This window comes from Wyeomyia smithii, chromosome 2 (genome assembly GCF_029784165.1).
Source record: "Wyeomyia smithii strain HCP4-BCI-WySm-NY-G18 chromosome 2, ASM2978416v1, whole genome shotgun sequence".
In the NCBI taxonomy this organism is placed as follows: Eukaryota; Metazoa; Arthropoda; class Insecta; order Diptera; family Culicidae; genus Wyeomyia; species Wyeomyia smithii.
Window position 1 is genome coordinate 205,661,132 of NC_073695.1, and position 26,909 is coordinate 205,688,040.

The 26,909-nt window shown below is 37.5% G+C and overlaps 1 protein-coding gene across 1 annotated transcript; it reads right to left on the reverse strand.

The window, feature by feature from the left end:
* Window positions 1–2,754: 2,754 nt before the first annotated feature.
* LOC129723056 (leucine-rich repeats and immunoglobulin-like domains protein 1) lies at window positions 2,755–4,827 on the reverse strand. Its single transcript, XM_055677002.1, has one exon. It carries the CDS (start codon window positions 4,740–4,742, stop codon window positions 3,162–3,164), a length of 1,581 nt encoding a protein of 526 aa, XP_055532977.1. The 5' UTR covers window positions 4,743–4,827; the 3' UTR covers window positions 2,755–3,161.
* Between the last annotated feature and the right edge of the window lie 22,082 nt (window positions 4,828–26,909).

Sequence of the window (26,909 nt, forward strand, 5' to 3'; positions counted from 1 at the left end):
TTTGTCTCCGCTTGGCGCATTGCATTTCAAATTTGTATGAAAATTCATATGGGTAAACCTACTTTTTTGCATTTACCTTTCTAGAGAGCTCATTAATGTTCTAATAATGCACTACATTATGTAAAAGTATAGTGTTTTAGATGCCTAACAGTTTGAAGAGCTACGGTGTCCCTAAGAAGAGCTATAGCTGTTTAAAGTTGAGTATGTCGATTCAAATGTAGAAAATCTTATTTTCTGCCAGCATTACCAGTGTACCGGCGTCGGCGTCAAAAGGATTTCCATCAGAAGTAACCTGTTGTAACGAGTTTATACAGCAAGCAAACAAATTTAGGTCCATATTCTAGGCGTAAATAGAATCTACAACGTGTTTCAGAGGTTACTTCTGATGGAAATCTGACTGACAACGATACACTGGCGGTGTTGGCAGAAAAAATGATTTGAAACATAAATTTCGACATACTCAACTTTGAACAGCTCTAGTATTTTTTTGGCAAACTCTAGCTCTTTAAAGTCTTCGGACAAGTTGTTAGGCATCAAAAAACCTACCATTTGAAGTCATGATACCTATGGTTGGAACCATTTTGAGCTCTTTAGAATGGAAAATGCAACAAAGTTGGTTTATATAGGCGATACACCCTGCAAATAATTGTTGTGTGACAAATTTTACAGCAGTTATGATTTATTTTTTCCATTTTTCTTCGTAATGAAACCAATTTTTGGCAACACTCAAGCATTTATTCAGAATGATTTTTTTTTATTTTGGATTATCCTGGTGATTCTTCTCCCGGTGTGTTTTTAAATTTCATCGTCCTGAAGAAACTACGATTGAAGTTTGGAATCAGCCTGCGTGAATTTGTGTCGCCTAATAATTTGTGAAACTAGAACAAAAAAAATCTTAGTTGTTTTTTCTAATATTTTTTATTTTAAGATGATTTGAAGGATAAACTATATACCTACCTGAAAAAGAATTGGTTTATAGGGTTGAATGAAAAAACAATCGATCTTACACTAGATTACTTTGGTAACTAAGCTTAAAGCCGTTGCAATTTAGTATCTCAAACTATGATCTTGAAGCACTTTTCTCTTGAGATTATGTAACAAAAACAATGAAACTTTTTTTCTTCTGCAGGGAAATAACCATCCCCGAGGAAGCAGTCGCTTTATGAGTTGGGCGGGATTACCCGTCACTTCGACACGTCCATCGCAAATCCCCAAACCAATTTGCGGACTCAACCAGCGGCTGCTGTGTGCTACTTCTTCGATCGGTACTACCAGCGAATGAATTAAATCTCGACGAAAGCTCACTTTATTAACTGGATTTTCTGTGCGCACTAAGGAAAGTTACGTCAACAGCTGAAAACGAGGCACCGTCCGTCGTCGTCGAGTCAAGTGGTGTAATTTCTGTTCATTGCTTTATCTTTTTTTTTTCGAAAGAAAGGGTTTTCTATTTACTCGAAATATAAGGTTTTAGGTGGATTGAAGTCTTGCTGTACTATAATATTCTGAGCATGGGCCGTTGGATAACAATGTAATGTTTTGTAAATTACAGGATTACGCTCACAGGTACAGTACTGGGCATAAATAAGTACTCGAGGTTTGCTTCAGTGTTCATTATCAATTGGTTCATGAAAATTGAGCAATTTATTCCTTTACATATATTTTGTATCTTTGAAACAACAACTTTGTTGCACCGAATTACCTGCTCAAAACTAATCACACTATGTTACACTTTTACGGGACCATCCACAATTAATGCCACTCCTTTGGTCAGGCTCAAATGATTTCCACCTTACCATTTCACCGATCCGTTACGTTCCGCAAACAATTTTCCCAGGACAACAGCAAAGTAAAAAACTCGAAACAAACAAAGCAAAATCACGAAACAGGTTGTTTTCAACAAAGACCGAAAAAAGCTTCTAATCTTTCGCCTTCGAATTACGCTTTATTCTTTTCTCGTGTGTTCCCAGGCCTACCCCACCCGTTTGCACCCGCAAACTCCCCCGGGATATTTCACCAACCGGAACGCAATCGAAAAGTAATCTTACAAATATATCTCTCACAGGACTCGCACAGTCGAGGACAGATTTTGGGCCGTGTTTATGTGTGACGGACGACCAAAGAAAAGAAAGGATCTCGTTTGCTGTTGTGTGCCACAAGCGAGGTTTGAAATGCGAATCCACTGTCGGTTGTTGATTCGAATGACGAATGCGTGTGAAGATTTCTCATCCTTTAAGGATGCTTAGTTTTGAACCACTCTCGGTTTTTTATTGGAACTGAAACGGTATGCCCTTCTAAAGCAGTTTCCTTTTTTTCTTCAGCCTGGATGTCGCAGAGATCGGGTGGGAACAATACCTGAGTCTATCACTGGCTGAAAATCTCATTTGCGACCAAAACTGAGGACTAGATTTTTTTCGATAGAAAAGGAGCTGATTTTTGATATGAACCAGCGGGAAATTCACACAGCCGTTGGTGATAGTACAGGACAACTGATAAATGATGGTCAGCGCTGGTTCGGGAGGGGCAGGAGGAGTGACATAAATCTTGTCCGAATAATGGATGAAAAAGGACTTCAGATAAAGGACGGAAGCTGCAAAAAGTGAAACTGAACTGCGGACTGCGGCTTTCAGTGAAACACGATTCAAAACACCACAGGCAAGCGAAGGATGGAGGCCAAGCCCGAGTGATATAAAAAAAACAAAACGACAGAACAAAGGGACGGATTGGAGTAAAAGCAAATGAAGAGAAGTTTCATGATTGTTTTTAAAATAAACCAATGAACTCATTTATTCGTTCGTTTCTTTTTGCTGTTTTCATGTCTTCCTGTCAGCCTTTCGGTTGTAGGCCAGCTACTAACAAATACATGCATTTCAGAAAACGCGGCAAAAATCGTGTTTTGTCACGGTTCTTCCGTAGATGCTACCGGCAAACGTTGAACAGCAGCTCCTAAATAACATGCGACGTTTTTTGTTTTTGCTTTCGGGAAACCCCCCAACTGGTCCAGTCCTGTGAGCGGACTGTCAAGCGTGCAGTTTGACGTGTACACCAAAACGGTATTGTTCCAACGGTGCCCGGGAGTTGCGTGGAGGAGCGAGCGCGTGCTTCTCGCATCGATCTGTGCTCCCTTACGGGGTTCATCCAACCCTTGGACAGTTCGTTGCTGCTCACAGATCGGACACTGGAATTGGCATTTCGTAGATATGATAGTCCTGCTGGTTATGCTGTGGGAACGGGTGCTGGTATTCGTTGTTGTAGATGTTGAATTTGGGCTGTTGGTATTTCATCTTGTCCATGCATTTACCGATGGAGAGATTTTTCTCTTTCAGGGCGTTGCGATGATTGTTGAATTCGGGAAGACAGTACAAATCACGACGTACTTTGTAAACTAGCGCCACTATCATTATTATCATGCCCACTGGTACGAGGAACAAGATTGCGTTAGATAAGGCGAAAATATCTCTCGATTTAGAGCGACGACAATCCAGAAGTTCGGTCACTTCCCGCAGTCTTTCACCATTCAGTCGCTCGGGATACGCACACAGGATTGTATTTTGCTCGGTTTCAACTGGTTTTACCCGCAGCGTAACACTCAACCAATGCAGATGACAGTCACAAACCAACGGATTACCGGAAAGATCGTAGTTTTTCAGCTGAAGCCAAGGCAGCAATTCTTCACGAACGGTGCTGAGTGCATTGTCCCGTAAAATAACATTCTCGATGTGTGGTAAACCGGAAAAGGCACCTTGCTCGATGTCGGCCAAAATTTTGTTGGACGAGATCACGATCGTGTCTAGATTGGTGTTCGCCGAGAAAGCCCCAGCTTGAATACGATGCAGATTCAGTGATCCGGAAATGTCGATCTTCCTCAGGTTAGCAAGCCCAAAGAAGGCTCCCTCCGGGATGATCTTGAAATCGTTCTGTCCTATCACAAGCTCCTCAAGTCGCTTCAAGCCGCTTAGTTGAACCGTGGGAACTAGCTGCAGGTGATTATCCGAGATGTCCAGCGAACGAATGTTTTCCGCACCACGGAACGTGTCGATGGTGATGTTGACCAGCATCGAACTGCGCACATCTAGTCGAGTCAAGTGCGTCAATCCTTCAAAAACTCCCGGCTGGATCTGGTTCAGCAAATTAGTTCCGAGGATCAGCTCTGCTAGCATCCTCAGAGGCTTGAACGTTGGCGTTGGAATGATGTCCAGGGCGTTGTCGTTTAGATTGAGGATCCTCAACGAAGTCAAGCCTTCGAACGTTAGTGGATCGATTCTTTCAATACGATTCTGGCTTAGATTCAACTCCTCCAGCTTCAGTAGCGATTTGAACATTCCAGCGGTCAGCTCGGTGATGAAATTGCCTCGCAGGTTCAGCACTCGCAGCTCTTCCAAGCCGTGGAAGGTTTTGTTGGTGATGGTTCCAACCTTATTGTTGTTTAGGTGTAGCTGCAACAGTCGCCGTTGGTAAGTGAAAATGCGCTCCGGCACCCCGAGAAGATGGTTGTAACTCAGATCTAGCATAGTTAAATCCGCATAAAATTGAATCGACGAATCGATCGCCTTTATTTGGTTGAACTTGATCACCAGTCTTTGGATGGCAGGATTCAGCGCGATCGGCAGCACGTCCAGCTCTCCTTCGCCGCAAGTCACGTGCAGCTTGACGTCATCACACACGCACCGGTTCGGGCAGAAAGAAATTGCCCAAGCTTGTGGCGCCAAAAGCGCGATCACAACACTTAAGATCAGTAGACTCATTGTTGTCCTTCACTTGCTTTCTCTCTTAAAGCGATGCACTTTCTACTAGCTTCTCGACTCAATAAAAACACAGCTCTAAACTGAACGAAACTTAGTTGAAAACTAAACCAGCTTTCCTGAATGCAAGCCCTTTTAAGAAGTGCAGTCGACTGTGCGAACGAGAGAGTAAAACAATAAACAAATTTCTTTTTTCTCCCTTCCTCTTTCGTCCATAATCAACTTCGGATTTTTTGTATACCCGAACGGAGGCACTCACTCTCCGTAACTCAGCGATCTCGATCGGCAAACCGATCCTACCCGAAGATCGAAACAACAAAGCGGGTAAACCGAAGACGCCACGCGATCACCCGTACTCCGGAGGACTCTACCCACTTTGTGTTTTCGATTGTCTTTCTTCCCCGAGTCTCTGCCTGCCTGCCTACACTATGCTTGGGGTTAAGCAGGCAGCACAAGACGCAAAAGGGGCCCACGGGGCATAAAATAACAATTTATGATCGCGTCGTGAGAAGTGCACCTGCCCGTTTCGATCGTCGTCGTCGTCAGTAATCACGTCCGATATGTCCCGCCGCTTGGCAGCACGGTCTGTACCCACTTTCGTTTGGAAATTAAATCAAAGTTTTGTACGCGACCGCGGAGGAAACATGAATTGTAATGATGAAGGGCATTAAAAAACCCGTGTTTTTCGGTTGTCGGTTGTTAGAAATTCTAAGTACGCTCGACTGCTACCTTTTGGGCTTCTGTGCGACTGTTTGATAGGTTAATTTATGGGGAGTGGTTCCCATTGTGTTGTGGTGATCTCGGGTACACAGGTGGAATTAATTTACACCGGTTAGAGACGTTCCCGGAAATTTAGACGCAACTTCGGCTTTTTTTGCTTTCCCATGCCGCTTAATGGCGGGTGATAATTGATTCAAACGGCATTTATTGCAGATACTCTGCGCAATTACTGGAGAATACATGTTTATTATTGACTTTTAACAATGTGAACGAAAAAAACACACCGGACGACCTGTTTTGAATTTTACGGCCGCAGTTTACAAGTTCATTTCTTTGTTGACGAAGGTACAAAATTGGTTATGAAGGGAACGGTTAAGTTTTAATTCTAGTGTGTGACAGAGGAGTATACTGGAACATCGAAAATATTTCCCAGAACGCGAGACAAATTTGTAAAGCTGCCCTATTTGAAAGTATAAATGAAATTTCATTAATCAGAAGTTACTTTATTGCTACCTATTCATTGCAAGTATTATTTATGAGAACTAGTCATAACTATGCGTGAACGTCTGTAATGAATATTTATTTAAAATATATTTTAAGATGATGTTATTCAGTATTTTCGGCAGTGATTAAAATAGAATTCAAATTTTGCAGTATGGTACATTGAGATGAGACGTACAATCAGGCAAAAAATTAGCTTCGTAGGTTGTTCCTAATACCCTCCATTACTCTACTTGTTATTCATTTTTCTTTGACCATACTACTACATCAAAAAAGGAATTTCTCTATAGAAAAAGACCTGTGTGTCACAGTTGTTAACGCTCTAAACACAGTCTTCGAAATTCAAATATAAAAAAATCGATAGGCAAACAAGGAAAATTTCGATTTTTTGAATATTAAGTGGAGCGTCATCTTATGTGATAAATTTCCTGAGATACCGTCGTAAGGCTGAATAAACATTTTAGTACCCATCGAAATGTGAGTTTTACCAGCGAATCGAATCCAGAGGGAAAGGATTAATGAATAAGTATCTAACAGTAAAATGGGTGACTTACGGTATCATTGAATATGTGTTTTCTACTCACAGCTTCTGTTTATTTTCATTCTTGTCACGTTGTTTTTTCTCAAGCAAAAAAGCAATCTAAATTATTCAGGAATGTGTTTGGAAATCTTTGTAGGAATCGTTACCAAAACATTTTGATATAAACAAACTCGCATTTTTTTTTTGAATGAAAATTAAGATAATTTAAAATTTTTATTCATAAAAACTCTATTCATTTTACTAGCGTCTTTTTGGTGTCAAAACTTGCTAACCAAAAACCTTCAACTTTGTTCTTATTTTAAAATATAAAACACGTGATTACCTTCGTTATTTTTTATCAGCGTTTTTTTCACTGGATGTTGATGGAAAGGATTTACCTGTAGCTATTCAGTTCTTATTCATTTAGTTTATTTGGTCTTTTTCAACCCGCTTTCCACGGATGATTCTTTGAAATTTGGTTCTGTAACAGGAGGAATCTTAACCCTCTAGTGCCCAGTGCCGCCTTTAGACGGTCTTCAGTTGAACCACTAGAAAGCTTTAAACAATACTTGAAAATGTTTGTAAAGATTCATAGTGATTTTTTCGAAAACCGTCTGAAAATTAACTTGGGCACTAGAAGGTTAACCCAAGTAACCAGTAAGCACTAAATCATTGCCCTACAACAACACTATATATGCTGACTTGGAGCACCCATAAGATTTATTTTTTCTGACATGTGAGTTAAGAAAACAATCAAAAAAATAGAACCTTAATTATTTGGTGTCTGGAACTAATGCAAAAAATATTCAGAAGGAATACATATGTTACATCGTGACATCGTTTGGAATTCAACAGGGACTTTTTTTCATCTTCTGATATTGACGGTTCAGAAACCACGAACCCAGGAGATGTAGATCCTGGATCCAACTCACTAGTTTGCAATTATTTTGCATTGGGTATTTCGAAAAGTTTCATGCTTTCATAAACCCGAACTTTGCGTCGAAAATTCCCACTCCTTAAAGTTTTTTTCCGTTAACGTGGAGTATCAAAGTTCCGTCTATTTTTAATTGACCACTCGATATCGCTCGTTCTTGGCACTTACGAAAAAATGTAATGCGTCTTCTATATGCATTCAAAACACTACATCGTAGCAGTTACGGTAGCGCTTCAAGCGCATATTTTGCTCTCAGTAATGCTAGTTTAGCATAATGCCCTAAACATTAAAAAACATTAAATAAAGCAATTTGGCATTAACACAGCTGAATTAGTGCCAATAAAATGCTATCTCCTAATGCTTATGGGTCATTCCATACGAAGTGTACATGCCACTTGGACACGACCATCACAGATTTTGCTCAAAGTTGGAGAAATTAAATTATTCATCTAATGTTTCTTTGGAAAAATCCCAGATATTATGTCGATTGGAATACCCCCCGCTCTGTGGGACCCCCCTTACCTTACCTTACCAATCAGAAGAGAGCCGTGGTGGCTCGTGCTGTATCAAGAATTTGTCGCCATGTTGCTCGGTTTTGGGCTGTGTTTCGCCAGTTCCCCAGGCGTCTCATCACCCGCAAGTCTCCTTCGATCTGGTCGAGCCATCGTGCACGCTGCGCCCCTCTATTTCTGGTGCCGACAGGGTTGCTGAAGAGAAGTGATTTCACAGGGTTGCCGTCCGGCATCCTTACGACATGACCGGCCCACCGCAACCTGTGGGACCCCCCCACCCCAATATTGATAAATGAATTTTTGCCCCCGCTCTGTGGGACCCCTCTGTTTATTGCAAAGTCACGCATTTTTTGTCCAAAATCTCTTTTCTTTTCCTTACAATTCATAGACGTAAGATGTCCGAAATATAAATTTAGCGTTCAAATACAATAATAATTTATTTGGCAACACTTCCAGTCAAAACTTATATTTTTTCTGGATTCCTTGTTTTATTTTCTTCAAAAATCATCTATCAGTATATTTCGGACATCTTACGTCTATGAATTGTAAGAAAAAAAAAGAGATTTTGAACAAAAAATGCGTGACTTTGCAATAAACAGAGGGGTCCCACAGAGCGGGGGGTATTCCAATCGACATCAAATTTGGGATTTTTCCAAAGTCACAGCAGAAGAATAACTCTCCCAGCTTTTCGTGGTCACTTCGTATGAAATGACCCTTATGGTTACCTGGAAAGTTCATCGCATCAATTTGATTTCATCTTCTTTTTGCGATCCCACAATAAATGATAACCTCACTTTATTTGGAAAATTGTAACAAATTGTTACATTGCGTTAATATCACCAAAATGTTGAAGAACATATCATGTAACAGCTTTTCGGGATGTTTAAGTATCATGAAATGAACGAATTGTCATGATCAGATCAATTTACACTATTATTAAAGTATATCGATTTTTATGTCTTATTTTTACCATCAATATCGAATGTAGCTACAAAAAATAGGTTTATTAAAACAGCCTATCTATCGGATTTTCAGAAATAATAATTCTTAACAATTCTGACTTGAAATTATTTAATAATAAAAGTAAGATGTCCTTTTATTATTGGAGAATTTGTTTCGGACCAGAGCGAATCATACTCAAACCAATTTTCTTCTGATTTTATTCGCTTTGGGTGCTGTGGTTTGCTGGAATTCTGTTTGTATAAAATTGTGACAACTAAAGAATATTTCATTCCAAGCAAAAAAAACCTAAATTAATCCACCTAGCGGTCAGACCCAGCCTTTCTCATTCAAACTTTTATTTGTTCTAATAGATTTACATGAATGCTTCAATCTAATAAATGTATATTCACCAGTGCTGATAAAAGTCATTTTACCCAGCAAATTCTTCGAAAATTACAGCCAATCGTTTTCAATTTTCACTTCCAATGATCGCAGCACTCTTTCAGATACATTAGATTTTCGTCCTAGTCACGTACTGTTATACTCAGATGAAATAGATCGCGCGCATCGTTCACGGTTACGGAATAAAATTTGACGACAAATCCAACCAATGATCGCAAAAAAGAAAAACAAACAGTCCACTCAACCAAAATAAACCTCACCGAAACACTTTTTCACTGACACTGACCGATGCCTTGACAATCTTCTTTAACTGATGAACTGATTTTGTTGTCTTGCTTCCATCGCATGAAATATATTGAGGTGTTTTGACAGTTCACTTCCATGCAAAAAGCGGGAAGGGAGAACTCTGAAAGGATTGTAAAAAAATAACGTTTATGGATGCTTTTTTCACTTTCGCTCAAGAGTGTCAACAAATATCAACCCTGCTATTCACTCTTTAGGTTCTAAAATATTGATGTTGTAATCTTATACATATAAATATGCAGTACGGTCTGTCTGATCCATATAGGCTCGAAAACTACCGAACCGATCGGCGTGAAAATTTGTATGTATGGGTTTTTGGTGCCGATAAAGGTTCCTATGATAGCTTGAGACCCCTCCTTCTTCTGGAAGGGAGGGGTCCCATACAAATGAAACACAAATTTCTGCACAACTCAAGAACAAGCCAAGCAAATGAAACCGAATTTGGCATGTGGATGTTTTAAGGGGTAATAAAAATGTCCATAATAGTTGGACGCCCCTCTCTTCTCTGGAAGGGAGGGGTTTCATACAAATGAAACACAAATTTCTGCACTTCTCAAGAACTAATCAACTAAATGGAGCCAAATTTGGCAGGTAAATGTTTTTAGTAGTAAAAACCTAAATTAATCCACCTAGCGGTCAGACCCAGCCTTTCTCATTCAAACATATTATTAATGAAAATAGATTTACAAGAACGCTTCAATCCAATAAATGTATATTCACTCTTAAGGTTCTAATCTATACATATAAAAATGCAGTCCGGTCTGTCTGTCTGTCTGATCCATATAGGCTCGAAAACTACCTAACCGATCGGCGTGAAAATTTGTATGTATGGGTTTTTGGTGCCGATAAAGGTTCCTATGATAGTTTGAGACCCCTCCTTTTCCTGGAAGGGAGGGGTCCCATACAAATGAAACACAAATTTCTGCCCATCTCGAAAACTAATCAATTAAATGGAACCAAATTTGGCAGGTGAATATTTTTAGTGGTAACAAATATGTGCATGATGGTTTGACACCCCTCCCTTTTCTATGAGGGAGAGGTCCCATACAAATGAAACACAATTTTCGCACAGCTCTAGAACCAATCAAGAAAATACAACCAAATTTGGTATGAGAATGTTTTGAGAGGTAACAAATATGTCCATAATGGTTCGACGCCCCTCCCTCTTCTGGAAGCACATGTTTCTGCACAAATTTCTGCACATCTTGCGAACTTATCAACTAAATGGAACCATATTTGGTGATCGAAAGTTTTCAGTGGTAACCAATATGTTCCATAATTGACCTCAGGTAACATTTTGGATTGTAAACCAGTCATTTCAAACGATTTGTTATTTGACTTTGATCATATCATATGGCCGATTCTCCGTGCATTTGCAGACTTTAAACATATCGCAAGGAGTCAACGAATTTGGAACGTTCAAATAGTACGATACCGCATTTAAATTATATTGAGGTCACAAATATCGATCAAAGCAGGTATCGTTTTAAATAGTCTTTGAATTTCTTTTCTTTCCATAACTTTTGTTATGTTCAAATAAGTCATGTAATTTCCGAGATAATAGATTTTCGTTGTTTTATTAACAATTTCATAACTATTACTTAAGTTCGATTATAATCAAATGAAATGGGAACGTATAGGGCAGCCAAACTTTGAAACCACGTGTTCAATCCTAATTCATCAGTTCATGGCTTAACTAGTCCGCTCGTCTGATAATAATGTTGATTGTGTAGTTTCTGAGATAATGAAGTTTCGTGATTTTCACATTTCGGTACATTACAGACGAAGTTACATTTCGATTACAGCAAAATTCAATAGGGTGTTATGAGGCAGCTAGATTTATCAATTGACATTAATTTTGTGAAAATCGGTTCAGCCATCTCTGAGAAAAGTGAGTGAGTCCAAGTAGTCTTCAGAATATGTTCCTTTTTAAAGCTGGATTTCACATTTTTAAACATAACAGTCAAAGTAATAGTCCGATTGCAAAACAAATCAATAGGGTCTTATGGGGCAACTAGACCTGACTGACACTGACACTGGTTTTATGAAAATCGGTCCAGCCATCTCTGAGAAACATGAGTGAGATTAAACAGTCTTCAAAACACGTTTTTGTTCGTAACTTCTGAACCACTAGTTCAATCTTTATAAAATTCAAAAGTTGAGGGTTTTCAAGGTAGCCCGTTCATTTGAAACCAATTCTGTTCAAATCGGTTGTGTGGTTTTAGAGATAATGATGTTTCATGATTTTTACATTTTGATACATAACCTCTAAACTAAAAATCCGATTACAATAAAATTGAATAGGGTCTTCTGGAACAACAAGACCTTTCATTTGCAATTAATTTCATGAAAATCGGTCCAGCCATCTCTGAGAAATGTGAGTGAGAATAAAAATCTGCACATACACACACACACATACACACACACATACAGAAAATGCTCAGCTCGTCGAGCTGAGTCGAGTGATATGTGCCATTCGGCCCTTTGGAGCACTTTTATATTATTGGTTTTGCAAGTGATTGCTATACCTTTCTAGGAGAAAGACAAAAATATGTCTATAATATTTTGACACCACTCCTTCTTTTGAAAGGAAGGGGTGCCATACAAATGAAACACAAATTTCTGCACATCTCGAGAACTAACCGAGTAAATGGAACCAAATTTGGCATGTGAATGTTTTTAGGGGTAACAAATTTGTTCCACAATCAACCTCAGGCAACATTTTGGATTGTAAGATGGCAACTTCCGGTTTCTGGAAAACAGCCAGAAATGGCCGATTTCCACCCAATATAGTAATATCCGGATCTAGAATGATACACAGGAGCTAAAATCGATCGAAATTGTCTTCAAATGCCATTATGAAATTCAAAATGGCGACTTCCGGTTTCGGAAAAACAGCGGCAAACGACCAAATACCACCCAATATGGGTATTTCCGAAAAGCCACAAATCGACTTCAGACAACATTTTGAATTGTAAGATGACAACTTCCGGTTTCTGGAAAACGGCCTGAAATGAACGATTCCCATTAAATATGAGTATCTCCGGAATCAGAAAGATGGACAGAAGCTAAAAATTGTACACAGACATAATCTTGAATTTTAACATGGTGACTTCCGGTGTCTGACAAATAGCCGGGAATGACCAAATACCATTCAATATGAATGTTTTCGGAACCAGAATTACGCCCAGATGACAGAAATTGATTTTACAGGCAAAATGACGACTTTCGGTTTCTAGAAAGAAGCCCAAAGTGACCAAATACCACCCAATATGAGAATTTCCGGAGCTAGAATGTTGCAAGAAGCTAAAACTTGATCTCAGACACCATTATCAATTGTAGGATGGCAACTTCTGGTTTCTGGAAAACAGCCAAAGATGGCCGATTCCCGTCTAACATGAATATCTTCGGATCTAGAATGATACATAGCAGCTGAAATCGACCAAAGACCCCATTTTGGATTCTAGGTTAACGACTTCCGGTTCCTGGGAAACAGCCGGAAGTGATCGAATAACACCCAATATGGGTGTTTCTTCAACCGGAATGACGCTCAGAGGCCAGAAATTATCTTAAATACCATTTTGAAATCCAAGATGGTGACTACCGGTTTGTGAAAAACAGCTTAAAATAAACAAATACTACCCAATATGAGTATCTCTGGAACCAGAATGATGCAAGGAGCTAACAATTGACCTCAGGCACCATTTTGAATTGCTAAATGGCAACTTCTAGGAAACAGTCGCAAATGACCGAAAAATACTCAATATGAATATTTCCGTTATCGAGATGATACATAGAAACCAAACATTGACCTTGGACACTATTTTGAATTTAAAGGCGACCACTTTTAGTTTCTGGAAAACAACCAAAATAACTAAATACCTCCCAATATGGGTATTTCCGGTGTTAGATTGATGCCAGAAAATCTGCTGAAAATGACCGAATACCACCCAATACAGAAGCCAAAAGTCGAAGATGTTGTCATTTTGATAAAACCAATCATTTTAAACGATTTGTTATTCGACTTTGATTATATCCTATGACCGATACGTCGTGCATTTGCAGACTTTGAACACATCGCAAGGAATCAATAAATTTGGAAAGTTCAAATTGTACGATACCACATTTAAATTATGTTGAGGCCACATATACTGATCAAAGCAGGTATACCTTTCAATAGTCTTTGAATTTCTTTTCTTTCCATAACTTTTGAGCCACATATCAAATTGTTATGAAGTTTGTTATTTGTAAGTTTGAGAGATGACTCGTTCGTATGGCACTAGTTATGTTTAAATAAGTCACGTAATCTTTGAGATAATAGACTTTCGTTGTTTTATTGACAGTTTAATACATAACGGTAGCTTAAGTTCGATCATAATCAAATGAAATGGGAACGTATAGGGCAGCCAAAATTTTAAACCACGTGTTCAATCATAATTCATCAGTTAACCCTTAACTAGCCCGCTCATCTCATAATAATATTGATCAAATCGGTTTTGTAGTTTCTGAGATAATAAAGTTTCGTGGTTTTCACATCTCGGCACATTACAGACGAAGTTACAGTTCGATTGAAGTAAAATTCAATAGGGTGTTATGCGGCAGCTAGACTTATTATTTGACACTTATTTTATGGAAATCGTTCCAACCATCTCTGAGAAAAGTGAGTGAGTCCAAGTAGTCTTCGGAATATGTTCCTTTTCATAGCTGGATTTCACATTTTTAAACATAACAGTCAAAGTAATAGTCCGATTGCAAAACAAATCAATAGGGTCTTATGGGGCAACTAGACCTGACTGACACTGACACTGGTTTTATGAAAATCGGTCCAGCCATCTCTGAGAAACATGAGTGAGATTAAACAGTCTTCAAAACACGTTTCTTTTCATAACTTCTGAACCACAAGTTCAATCTTTATGAAATTCAAAGCTAAGGGTTTTTCAGGTAGCCCGTTCATTTGAAATCAATTTTGTTCAAATCGGTTGTGTAGTTTTCGAGATGATGATGTTTCATGATTTTTACATTTCGATACATAACCTCTAAGCTAAAAATCCGATCACAATGGAATTTAATAGGGTCTCATGGAACATTAAGACCTTTCATTTGCAATTAATTTCATGAAAATCGGTCTAGCCATCTCTGAGAAAAGTGAGTGAGAATAAAAATCTGCACATACACACACACACATACATACAGAAAATGCTCGTCGAGCTGAGTCGAGTGATATATGCCATTCGGCCCTTTGGAGCATTAACGCATTGATTTATTTTTTTTTATTTTTCTTTCTTAATTTAAAATATTTAGCATGATAACGTTTTGTTAAAAATAATTGGTTCCCTAATATTTCCCATTTGGAATCGGTAATGACTGTTATTTTTTTTAACAGCTTTTGCTTTGAAACTTTTTTAATAAATAGGGTAATCGCTTCATTATTCATCCCAACAGCTTGATGCACCTATATTCATCTTATTTCTCTCATTTGTCCAATTTACCGTCAAATTTCTACAAATTTTTGAAAGTATATCTATTTGCTTCTCGTTTTTCTCAAGTGGCTTAAAGTTTTACGTTGAAAATATGGTAAAATTTTATGATAAATTAATCAAAAAGACGTGATGAGATGAATATAGCTACTTGGATGAATATAGGAGCGGTTACCCTATGTCTTAAATTGAAATTTTTTGAATAAATATGTCTTGAATTCAATTCATTCTAGTTTTCTAAAAAAAATTCTCAAGAAGTTATCTTTTGACAATTTTTCTCTGTCTCTTGTGATTACTAAAATATATCGAATAATAGAAAAAGGTTCAAACACCTGTACCCTTTTCAAATGTTAGTCTAGATCTTTCTTTTTAAATGAAGCATGAAATAAAAAGTTACATTGTTTAATCCACCAAGTTTTACTGAATTCTGAGATGGTACTGGCGACCCTTTTGTCGATTTGGCGCGAAATCCATCGTTAGTGTTCATTTTTTCCAGACACCTGCTTTGAGCGAAATTTTTATCGCAATTTCAATGTTTTGTTCGGCAGAGTCACTTCAAACTTCCCTCATAAATATTTTGAAATAGCATTTGCTTTACTGAGTTGCTGCAAAACCCTTGGAAAACATTTCGCGTAAAAACGAAGCGTTTATAATAGGCACCACTTTACCTAAGCCTGGTTTTATAGTTCAAGTTATTATAGTTTTCTACAAAGTTATTACATCCAGTTTGTCTGTTTATATTGAGATTCAAAGATATCCCCGGTAGTGTTTTATGCACTCCAAACAAGTTTATATAGAGGTTTTAAGCTTGCTGCTTAGATTAGCCCATTGGTAGCATGCTCTATTCAGCGGATTTTAACGATCGCTAATAGTATGTGATGAATCAACAATAAAAACTTATGTTTCTGTAAACGTTCGCCTATAAACTATTAATGGATGCCATAAAATTCGTTCACATTGCTTTCAAACGATCCGGTTGTCAAAACTTCTAGGTTTAAACAAAGAAAAAAAAAAAGCAGAACTCGTTTCACAAAATTTGTCCACAAAAGTTCTCATAAACTTAATTGTATTGAGAATAATCCTAGCTTTTGTTCAACAGTTGCTCAAGGTGTTTATGATCGGGTATCTTTTAGGGAATTCAGAGAAAGGCATCGAACAAATTGATTATTTCAGATGTAATTTCGATTTGGAAAGCTTTCGCAAAGCGGCATCAGATTGTGTCCTATGGCATTTTACCGAGATCAAAATCATCCTTTTTTAGTGTTCGACCAACCTACGACTCTTATCGAGAAAAGTTTCTCGTTCGCGTTGCACCATAAAATTAAACAAAGTTTTTATTGCTTACCTGGAGACAAAATGGCCCACGAAGCAATAAAAAAAACTAGATACAAATTGAATATATTCTGGATGCCGGCTCCCATATCAATCAGTAAACAGCGCCATAAAAAATCGAACCATCAACCATAAACGGAGTACTTTCTCATATGCTTCCTGCATAGCAAGATTTCGTGAGATTCCGATTCGGTGATTAATTAGTCCCCCCTAACCGTGTGCAATCGTGCCGACAGTGACGGCAGTGGTGGTGTGTCTTGGAATGCGGTTAACACGACCTAGGTATACCACCGGCCTAGAAGTTCCGATTTTAGCATCAATCAAACCTTCTTTCTCTCCGCATACCCGAATCCGCGATTATCAAACTCGCGCACGAATCCACACCATTCCCAGAAGAAGGGAAGTTCATTAATTAGAATATGCTAATTTGTAATGCAATTTCGTTCCAGCGAATTTGTTTCGGCTGTTTGTTCCTACGGGTAATGGTTTCGGGTTTGGACCCAACATCTCCACTAGACATTGTAATTGAAACGGGAAGCACGGTTCCCCTCCCCCTCCCCAACCGTCTCTCGTCAGTCACGAGTCCAAGACAAAATCGATCGATGCTAGGGTACAGGAACCGAGTATTGGTCGCGCTCTAGCCCGGGGGTGATAGAGCGCGACGCTGCACTGGCTGCTCGCGTGGAATGAAAAATGACCCGAACTCCCGACCGGTCGAGCAGTTAAATTATTGATGGGCTTTGTTTTTCTTCACCTTTGAACGAGTGTTTCGTTTATTTATTTATTTTTTTGTCTTTTCTTCGTGCTTCAATACCTAACTGAGGCACGACCGGACTCGAGGAGAAAAGACCATATCCACTTAGAAAACGGGCGGCGCGTCTACCAGCTATTAAATGCTACATACCGAAGGAGCTGCAGGCTCGAGAAAATGGAACGGTTTGCTAACGCAATTAGGAATGATAATTTATCGTTTATGATACTGGTCGGACCCAAGAGGTTCGGGCTCGGCGCTGGTGGTGCCCGTCGTGACCAACGGATTCATGGACGAATCGGTTCCTCGACGTTTGCGTCAGGAGATATGAATGATTTAAAAGGAGGAATACCGGGAAACGCACTTCAAAAATTCATATGTTGTTCGTTGTTTGACTAATGTTTCAAGACCCGGGTTCATCAATTGAAGGGTGCTTAAGTTGCCGGGTTAAATTGTTGCCCGATGCCGTTGTTTGTTCTGCACGCTGATTTGCTCGTTCCGTTGGCAGTCGGTTTGGTTTGTTTAGAATTTTGGGCGTGATTTTCGTGAAGGAATTTTGTCGAAGAACTCTCATTTATTATGTTAATCAACGCAAACAGTCTTATGTAACAAGTGGCTGTCAGTAAGAGAAATACACTTTGAAAAATTGACAAGTCACTGATTATACAAAACAATCTTCAAATAATCTACCAATGATCCAAACACACATTGAATTCATTTATTTGCGATTTTGCAAGCAGTTTGCGGCAAATTCATGATTCACAATATCTGCGATTATTGTAACTTACAGGCCGGGATTTCAGCTTCTGATAAAGCCTACCCAAACATTTTTAGAGGCTTAGTGAATATCCTGTTTCAGTACCCCAAATTATCTTCAATTTGAATATGAAAAAAGGGAAGAACCAAAAAATATAATTGAACAAAAGACCATGAATTTGTTGACCATGAACAGTGAAAAATGCTACAGGTATGAAATACCAGCTTCGACTATGAAACACCTAACAACGATGAAATGCACTCACCGTACTGATAATTTTGTTTACCTGACAATCTAATAACCGGTATTATTGTCTTCGGTTAGGTTCTGGGCAGGCAAAACCGGCAATTTATTTCGCTTCGATGATAGCAGGTAATTAATGCAAATTTCAAAACCAAAAAAAAAAAAAACGAACGCTGCTACCCGCAGCTTATAGGTATCAACAGCAATCAACAATCTATCAGAACAACAAGTTTTTTGGGATGGAGTAAAAAAAGAGAGCAGTTTTTAGAAAAAATGTCTGTGTTTGCAGTTTTAAAAAAAAATTCAGGTGGCCCTGCTGATAAACGTCAAAGTCTTAGTTTTACTTTTTGAAATTCTTTGTTATATCGAATAATACTATGCGTAGACATGTTTGCGAAATTTCTGCAGAATAGAATAATTGCATCTCAACAAACCTAAAAAAATCACTAATCCCAATTGAAATGAAACGTTGGTTGGTTGAAAGTTTAAGTGTGGTAAAAAATTATTGAGAATAATTTATTTACCAGATTTTATCATAGAAACATCGTTTTTCGGGCTGTACTATACTAAGAATACTCAATGTAGTTGAGTAACTATTGAGGTAGCGAACGGTCTCAGCGGTGGTTTTCCTCGGCAGGTTTTCGCATAACATTGCTGCATAAAACCTGCCGAAGCCGTTCGCTACCCTATATTTGTTTCAAACTAAATGCGACTATTTGTTCGCTAAGCTTCTAATTCAGCACAATATTAGCTTGCTCTGCTTTTAACTAACCATTGTTCCACAGTTAAACCTTATTTTTGGAAATAATCAAAGCACTAAACATGTGTCATGGTTTTCACGAATGCAGTCATATTTAGTTTTAGCTCATTATACATATTAAGCTTTTATGGTTTATTTTCTTGACCTTTTTTTGTGATCAGGCTAAACAAGAACGCAATCCAAAATAATTTCGTAACATCAATGAAGGATATTCTTGCCAGTTGTCTTCGTCTTTTCAAGAAGCTTAAAATATGATATCAAAACGCTTATTGAAAGTCAAAATGATAACAATACAATTTGAGGTTACAACGAGCCGAGAAATAGCGGCGATCATCGTCGTTCCTGCTTATTTCTCAAGAGATACAACACTTAAAACTGATGTTCAACACTGCAAAAAATACTGCTCGTCATAGGATATGATGAAAATGTCACACCTTTTGGGGAAGCAGAAATATTAATGTCAGAGGGTTTTCTTCGATGTTTAATTTCACATAAGATAAACATTAGAGTGGCCATATTTGTAAAATCATGCGATCTCGATGAGCGCCGGGCGGAAAAAGTTTCCTTTTTACTCCAAAAATAAGCCATGAAAATTTGAAGTTGATCCGAGTTCATTAAATGGACCCACAAAACGCTTATATTTAAAAAAAAAATAGATTCTCATGAGAACTGTTGTTTTATATCTCTTTTTGAAGTATTTTGCCTTAGTTTCTTAAAATAGTCGTGCAACGGAACTCTTCGTTGAATATCCCCTTGTTCTTAGTACGTTACGTAATAAATGAATGACCTCTCATATTCGATAGAGGTTTTGAAACTGCCATTATATCCTTAATCGTATTTCATTGCAGCAACTGCGTGAAGTGAACCACCACAATCGGATTGATGAAGCAATATTATTAAAATTATAAAAAACTTTTTGTATAGATTTAATGTTATTTTAAGTGTTATTATTATTATTATTATTATTATTATTATTATTATTATTATTATTATTATTATTCTTATTTTTATTTTCTATGAAACAGTTCAGACGGTGAATTTTATCAAATACGGTCGGCAGATCTCCTGTTGATCGAATAGCAATTCTCATGAGTTTCGATGAAAGTGCAAAGTTCTTGGGCGCGCTTAAAATTGATTCAAGCTACGGCAAAAATATCGCCACAAAGTTCATAATACGCTAGTGGATTGAAATGTTACGGAAAATTTTCGCAAATTAACCAATATTACTTGTCCTCTTCATTTCTATGAACTTTTATGCAAAATATATTACATGGCAAAACCATTGGGCCTTAAACACTTTTCTTAAACCATTTTACAAGAGTATCAAACGAAATCAACTCATTCACAGTCAATCAACTCACTCACAGCTTCAATGATCCAAAAGTTCTGATCATTGACCATAAATTGCATTCAAGACATGTCCCTGTTGGTAGTCAAACTTCACATTCAGGTGTTTTTCGGATGTACGAGTGCTGTCTAATGTAATAATCAAGTTATGAATTTTCTACGTGATTCTTTCGCTTATGCCGGAATTGGTAGCCGTCACAGACACTGTAACTGAAAAGATGAAGAATCGCTTGTGGTATTTAAGCCCAGAATAAGTTGGATTGGGTTGATATCCCGTTTGAAATTGAACAAAAAATGATCAGGCGATTAAAAGCGAATGGTCCTTATGGTGAAACGGTATTCAAACCACAAACAGCCAATTTCGAATCACCACTTCGAATATTTAGAAGCACAAGACTCGGAAATAGATAATGCTTTCCCTGTGAAAACGCTATTTTATGTTTGCTTCACCGCAGCAAACATGAAATAGCACTTTCACAGGTGACTCATTAACTGTTACCGAGTCTTGTGCCTTTGAAAATTCAAAATGGTGGCTGGAAGTCAGCAATATTTTTTGGTTTCAATACCTAATGTTAAACTTATGAAAAATTCTATCCGTGTTTCAACACGTAATTAAGACGAATTTCAGTTTATATTGCATGTTGTTGATTTATAGCGAAAAAATACACACCTCACTCAAAATAAGAACTTATTAACAAACACCAAAAGTTATAGATTTTTTTAAACTTGAATTAGGGTGATAATATTACTGTTTTATGAAAATACAAGTGTATTTGAATAAGTTTATCGAGAGATATATGTTAAAAAAATGAAAAAACTCCGTACAATTTTCATGTACAGTCAGTTTTTTACGAGGTTTTTTTACGCGGATTTTTGACTTAACGCGGTTTTTTTTTACGCGGATTTTTGTTTTTTTTTTTTTTAATTTTAAGTATATTTTATTTATATATAATTATAAGTTGTGTTACAAACATAATCCTAAATCTAGCCTAAAGGTAATCCTGATGTAATCAGTCAATTTGTGCAAGATACCACAATTTCGAAAGAATGAATATATTTAAAATCCAGCATTTTTGAATCAAGTTTAAGTTCCTGGAACTGTGTTTCTTTAATTGTATTTTTATATTGTTAATAGCTGTATTATAATTGTGATTTACTGTTAGGTACCAACTTTTATAAAAAACTACCCCCAGTATTTTAAAACTATCTACCTCTTTAATCATTTGAGGTCCAAGTTTTGCATTATTGATCCTTAAGAAGGCAGATTTCGTAAAATTGATTTTAATTTTGGCGTACCTGGTGAAATTTTCAAAAAAATTTAGCAGAAGATCGAATTCGTTATCATTACGTATGATAATATTGAAATCATCTTCAAAAAAAAATTACTTTTATGAATTTATCATATACTAAAAAACTAACCACGTTATTGGAAATTTCTCTAATAAGCGGTTCAATATACAATGTGAACAAAATCATACTGAGAGGACAGCCTTGTCGCACTGAACTCTTTATTTTTATTTCTTCTGTGAGAAAACCGTTAAACAGCACTTTAGACGAGGCACTCGTATAGATGTTTTTAATACAATTTATGAAGGATTGTGGGAATCCATATTTATTCAAAACTTTCCACAAATAGTTATGATTGACCCGATCAACGGCCTTGTTTAGATCGATACTTACAAGGCACCCCTTAAAACGTTTGTTTTCGCAAGATTTCGTTAGTATTTTCCGAAGATCTCACAGGTTATCCACTTAAGATTTATTTTTTAAACAAGCTGTTTGTCCAGTAGACAGTAGTTTTTCCAGATGTACCGATATCCTTTCTGCTAATATTTTCATGAATAACTTATAATCACTATTTAGCAAAGAGATTGGACGATAATCGCCCAATGGTTTGCTCGGAGTTCCTTTTTTTGGTATGAGAGTTATTATTCCATCTGCGAAACCTTTTGTTGGACAGAAGGATCCCGATAGATATCAATTGAATATCTGCAATAAATCTTCTTTGATAAATTCAAAATTCTTTATATAAAATTCATAACTAAAGCCATATGGGCCAGGAGATTTTTTCTTTGAACACATCTTTAAAATTAACGCGGTTTTTTTTACGCGGATTTTTTAATTAACGCGGTTTTTTTACGCGATACCGCGCTTATTCAAAAAAATTTTCACGAATTTCCGAATTAACGTGGGTTGGAATCAGAAACGTTTAAGTGTTTATCTAGTAAAAGACTTAGTCCAAAAAATACTCTCCGCCCACCGAAAGATCCGGAATAACCGTCAAAGAGGACAATTTTTAATACTGGTTCTAGAGCGTTTAAGGTTTTTTTCTAAAGCCCTTCTTGTTGGACTACTTTACGCGGATTTTTAAAAACACGGTGTTTTTTACGCGGATTTTTGAATTAACGCGGTTTTTTTTTACGCGGATTTTTGAATTAGCGCGGTTTTATTTTTACGCGGATTTTCGAATTAACGCGTTTTTCACGCGTTTTTTTACGAGGTACGTATTTCCCGCGTAAAAAAACCTGACTGTAAATCGTTTCTCAAATATAAGCACTTTGTGGGTCCATGAAATAAACTCCGATCAACTTCAAATTTTCGCAGCTTATTGTAGAGGTCAAAGAGAAACATTTTCAGCCCGGCGCTCATTAAGATCGATAGTTTCAAAAACGGCCATATAAAATATGGCCACTCTAATAAACATTCATAATCAAGTTAATGATCCAACATTTGTTACCAGGAGTAGACAATAGTTCTTTATTTAACGCTTTGTGGCTAAAAACAACCTGGTATAATTGAAAATAGGCATATTATGTTTATCTTATCAGCGAAAAAAATCAGATATCCAAGAAACACAAATTGGGATAAATTGGGGAATTGTTCCATTATTCATCTCAGCCCATATATTCATCTCATACAACATGAAAACTCAATTGAGAACTCGCAAAAACGCATATTTTCTAACTAAACCAATCTACTAATCCATGTAATGGATTCTTCTTATTACACTTCAGATTTCTCACGAAGTAGAATCCTCAAAAACTCACTTAATAGCTCTAGCTTTGATATTATAGTCAGAAATTTGCACTCGAAAAAAAAAATTTCAATCATCTACCTCAGAAAACAAAATCTACGCATTGCTCTATACGGCTACAACGGGATTCGTTCAGCGGTAAACTATAGTTTTTTCGCCATTTGCGGACATCCACTAAACAAAATTTCACTACACTACGAATACTTAAATTTTTGAAGTGTTCACCCCAAATTTCCAAAAAAAATAGTAGGAGGGTGGTATCCAAGACACGACCGCATAGTCAACGTAGGACTACAATAGTTTTATATTTCCTTTCGAGGCTCTGTTTGACTTGGGCTAGTTTCACTTTTGGCACGGTTCATAGAAGACATAGAGTTTTATGAGCATGTTAACATTCAATTCAGGTCAATTTGAACATTTTATCAGTAAACAGAATCAATCAGAAAAAAATTTAATCAGTTTCATGATACCAAAGAACAACGAAGATACCATATTTGAAAGTTATATGTCTGTTATTTATTTATTTATTTTATCAGTAACCGGGCTAAAGTGATGCACAACATTAGCCTCAGCAAATAATGTTCGCATAGTGTTTTTCAGTTACAAGTGAGGTTATGGAAACTAATAATTTCTTGTCGGTGCTAATACAAAACAATTTTTAATTGAAAAAATAGAAATACAAATGTCGGAATTCTAACATCAAGATACAATGAATTTGGTTTTCTTCTATACCGCCTCCGCGGGATGCAACTAGGATTGAACTTAATTCATTTATCTAGCAAAATATAATCATCAGTACAGCTCGTTCAACTACATATTCAAAGATCTGTATGGAGTATTTTGGTTTTCTAACAAAGCAAAGCCTTGGTGCTACATTTCGATTCGGAACTCGACCTTCTGTTTAATATTACACAAACTTCGCAGCCAACTGTAAAGTGTATAGTACAATTGCGAGGCTAGCGCTACGATCATACTGACACTAACAGTCTTCTCCCGAGCCGAGACTCAAACCTACGACGACTGGCTTGTTAGGCCAGCATCGTACTTCGGGACTAGCTAGGAGAGTGGTTTTCTATTGTCTCTTGAATACCCTATATTTAGTTATTTTAATAAATCTGAGAGAACAGAGTGTAGAGTTTAAAAAATAAACACACATTTTATCTGTACAATGCACCAAATTTATATACCCTGCTATCTGCCCCTACCAACACGTATAGAATTTTTTTGTCTCCGGTGGCAGCGTATTTTGCGGCACCCGGATAATCATATTGAATTACGACATTTGCTACTATACGAAACAAGAAGAAGAAGACAATTTAAACGGCAATTCGATTGTGTTCCAGGTCGCATTACCCCAGCAAACCGCACTGTGTGTCGCAGCGGCAATGTAGTTTTCACTTGGCTTGACTGCACACAAATAAATATCGAGTTCTTCTGCACTGATAGACGACGGGTGACCAGCGCTCCATTCATGCATTGCTCGGTGCAGTACTGTTGCCTGTGCCAGCGTGTTTTCCTCCAAGACATCAGTTTTAAAAACATTCTAACAGCGGATCGTTAAACCGTCTGATAGAGGAGGTTGTCACGAACTTCCCGAAAAAGCTTCACCTTCGAGACATCAAAATAGTCCAGGCTCATGGGAGCAAACATTAGTTGACCTATTGGGACAGGCAGATTTTGTCAATTTTTTTTTGCCTCTGCTATACAGGATATTACAGCGGGCAGTTGGTGTCTACTCGTGAAGTCTGTGCCAGGAGTGCAAGCATGTGATTGGTACATTGTTCATGAAAATTAGACCTTGAAACTTTTATTCAATTTTCACTGTTTAACATTGAAGTGATAATGATGACTGAAGAATCACAAGATTGTCCATCATATTATCAATCCAACGACATATTGCTTATTGTGATCCATCATGTGGTTACATCAGTATTAACGTTTGAAATCTTTCATTTAGACGTTACACCTTGGGTTTTATTTTTCGCAGAATGTATGTCGATATAGTGCGGTTAGACATAGTCCTACGTCAAAAAATTTAAAAGCAGAAATATATGAGAAGAATTTTGTTTCACTGCGTTGAAGATAATCAAAAGTCGCCAAATCAGTTCCTGTAAATAAGAAAAAAATCACACTGAAAATTTCAAATTATTCCGACATAATTGACATAAATCGACAGCGCTGCAGTAGTCAGCTAGGTTACCAATTTTGCGCGTAAACAATTACAGCGGATATCTAGGTAACCTACTACGACGGTAAGCGGCAACGTTCATTCACAATGTGATTAACAGTGTGATGAATATGGGGGCGTCGTGAGATGAATAATTGAGCAGTGATTCAAATTATGAGATGGGTATGGGAGCGTTATGAAAAATGGTTTGTTTTACAAAATAATAAATCTAGCTAAGTATACTAAATTTCCATTGCTGGGCGATTCCAGGAGAGCATGTTATTATATTTTGTGTATTTGTTCAATGATTTCGTATAAATCTGGTGCTTAATCCGTGCATTCTTCGTGAACGTCGGCTAAATGATATGAATAATGGAACAAATACCCTATTACTCCACATTTTTGAACAGATATTTTCCCCTCAGAGGATATCTTTTCCAAAAAGCAGCATGAAACAGTTTCTATATCTTTTGTACCCAATATGTACAACATATTTTTTAACTTAAACAACTTAAAAACCCGAAAACATCAAGAGCGTTACGAAACTTTTCACTTGTTTAAAACTCAGTCAGTTTCCAACGAGTTTCCTTAAACAGTCTTAAACAGTCTTTAAACAATTAGTCTTTTAACAACAAAACTTCATTCCTGTTCTGAACAGGGCAGCGATTGAAATCGCATAGCTGCACATAGCTACTGGTGCTATTCATTTTCGTCACACCGGTGCCGGCTATAGGGGTAATGACTGGTGCATTGATGACTAGTCCAATCCGTTTGGCTTCATCCTTTAGTCCGATGTACGTATCCGCCATCTTCACAAAGGTCTTAACCATAATGTCGATCTCGTCGGCGAACCCAATCCGTTGTATCGGCTTTTGGAATATCGTGCCTTTCGTGTTAATTTCCGCTCTTCTAATCACACTTTCCAGAGCAATATTGAACAGTAGGTACGAGAGACCATCGCTATGTTCTAAATCTATTCGATTTCCGAACGGGCTCAAGAGTGCCTCCGATACTGGAACCATACACATCACTCGATCCATCGTCGCTCTGACCAATCGCGTTAGTTTGTCCAGAAATCTGTCTGCCATAGCTGGTCTCGATCGATTGTGTCGTACGCCAAATTGAAATCGATGAATAGATGATGCGTGGGCACGTTGTATTCGCAGCATTACCTACTGCAGCGGTTCTCAAACTTTTTTTGTCCGCGTACCCCTTGGCGATATTTTTCATATCGATTGTACCCCCTGTCTTGGAATGTTCGCGCATAGTGGAGAGAATAGTGGTAGTTAATGTTGTGGTAACGGGCGACAACTAAAAATCTGGAATTTTTTGGGAGCTCTTTTACTCCACAACAAACACGCTTAGAGAGAAATAAAAATATGCATATGAAAGCTCTATCTTTCTTCTTAATGTCAGTATTTTTTGTATCAGTTTATGCATGCTTCTTTCGGTTCTAAATGGCGTCCAA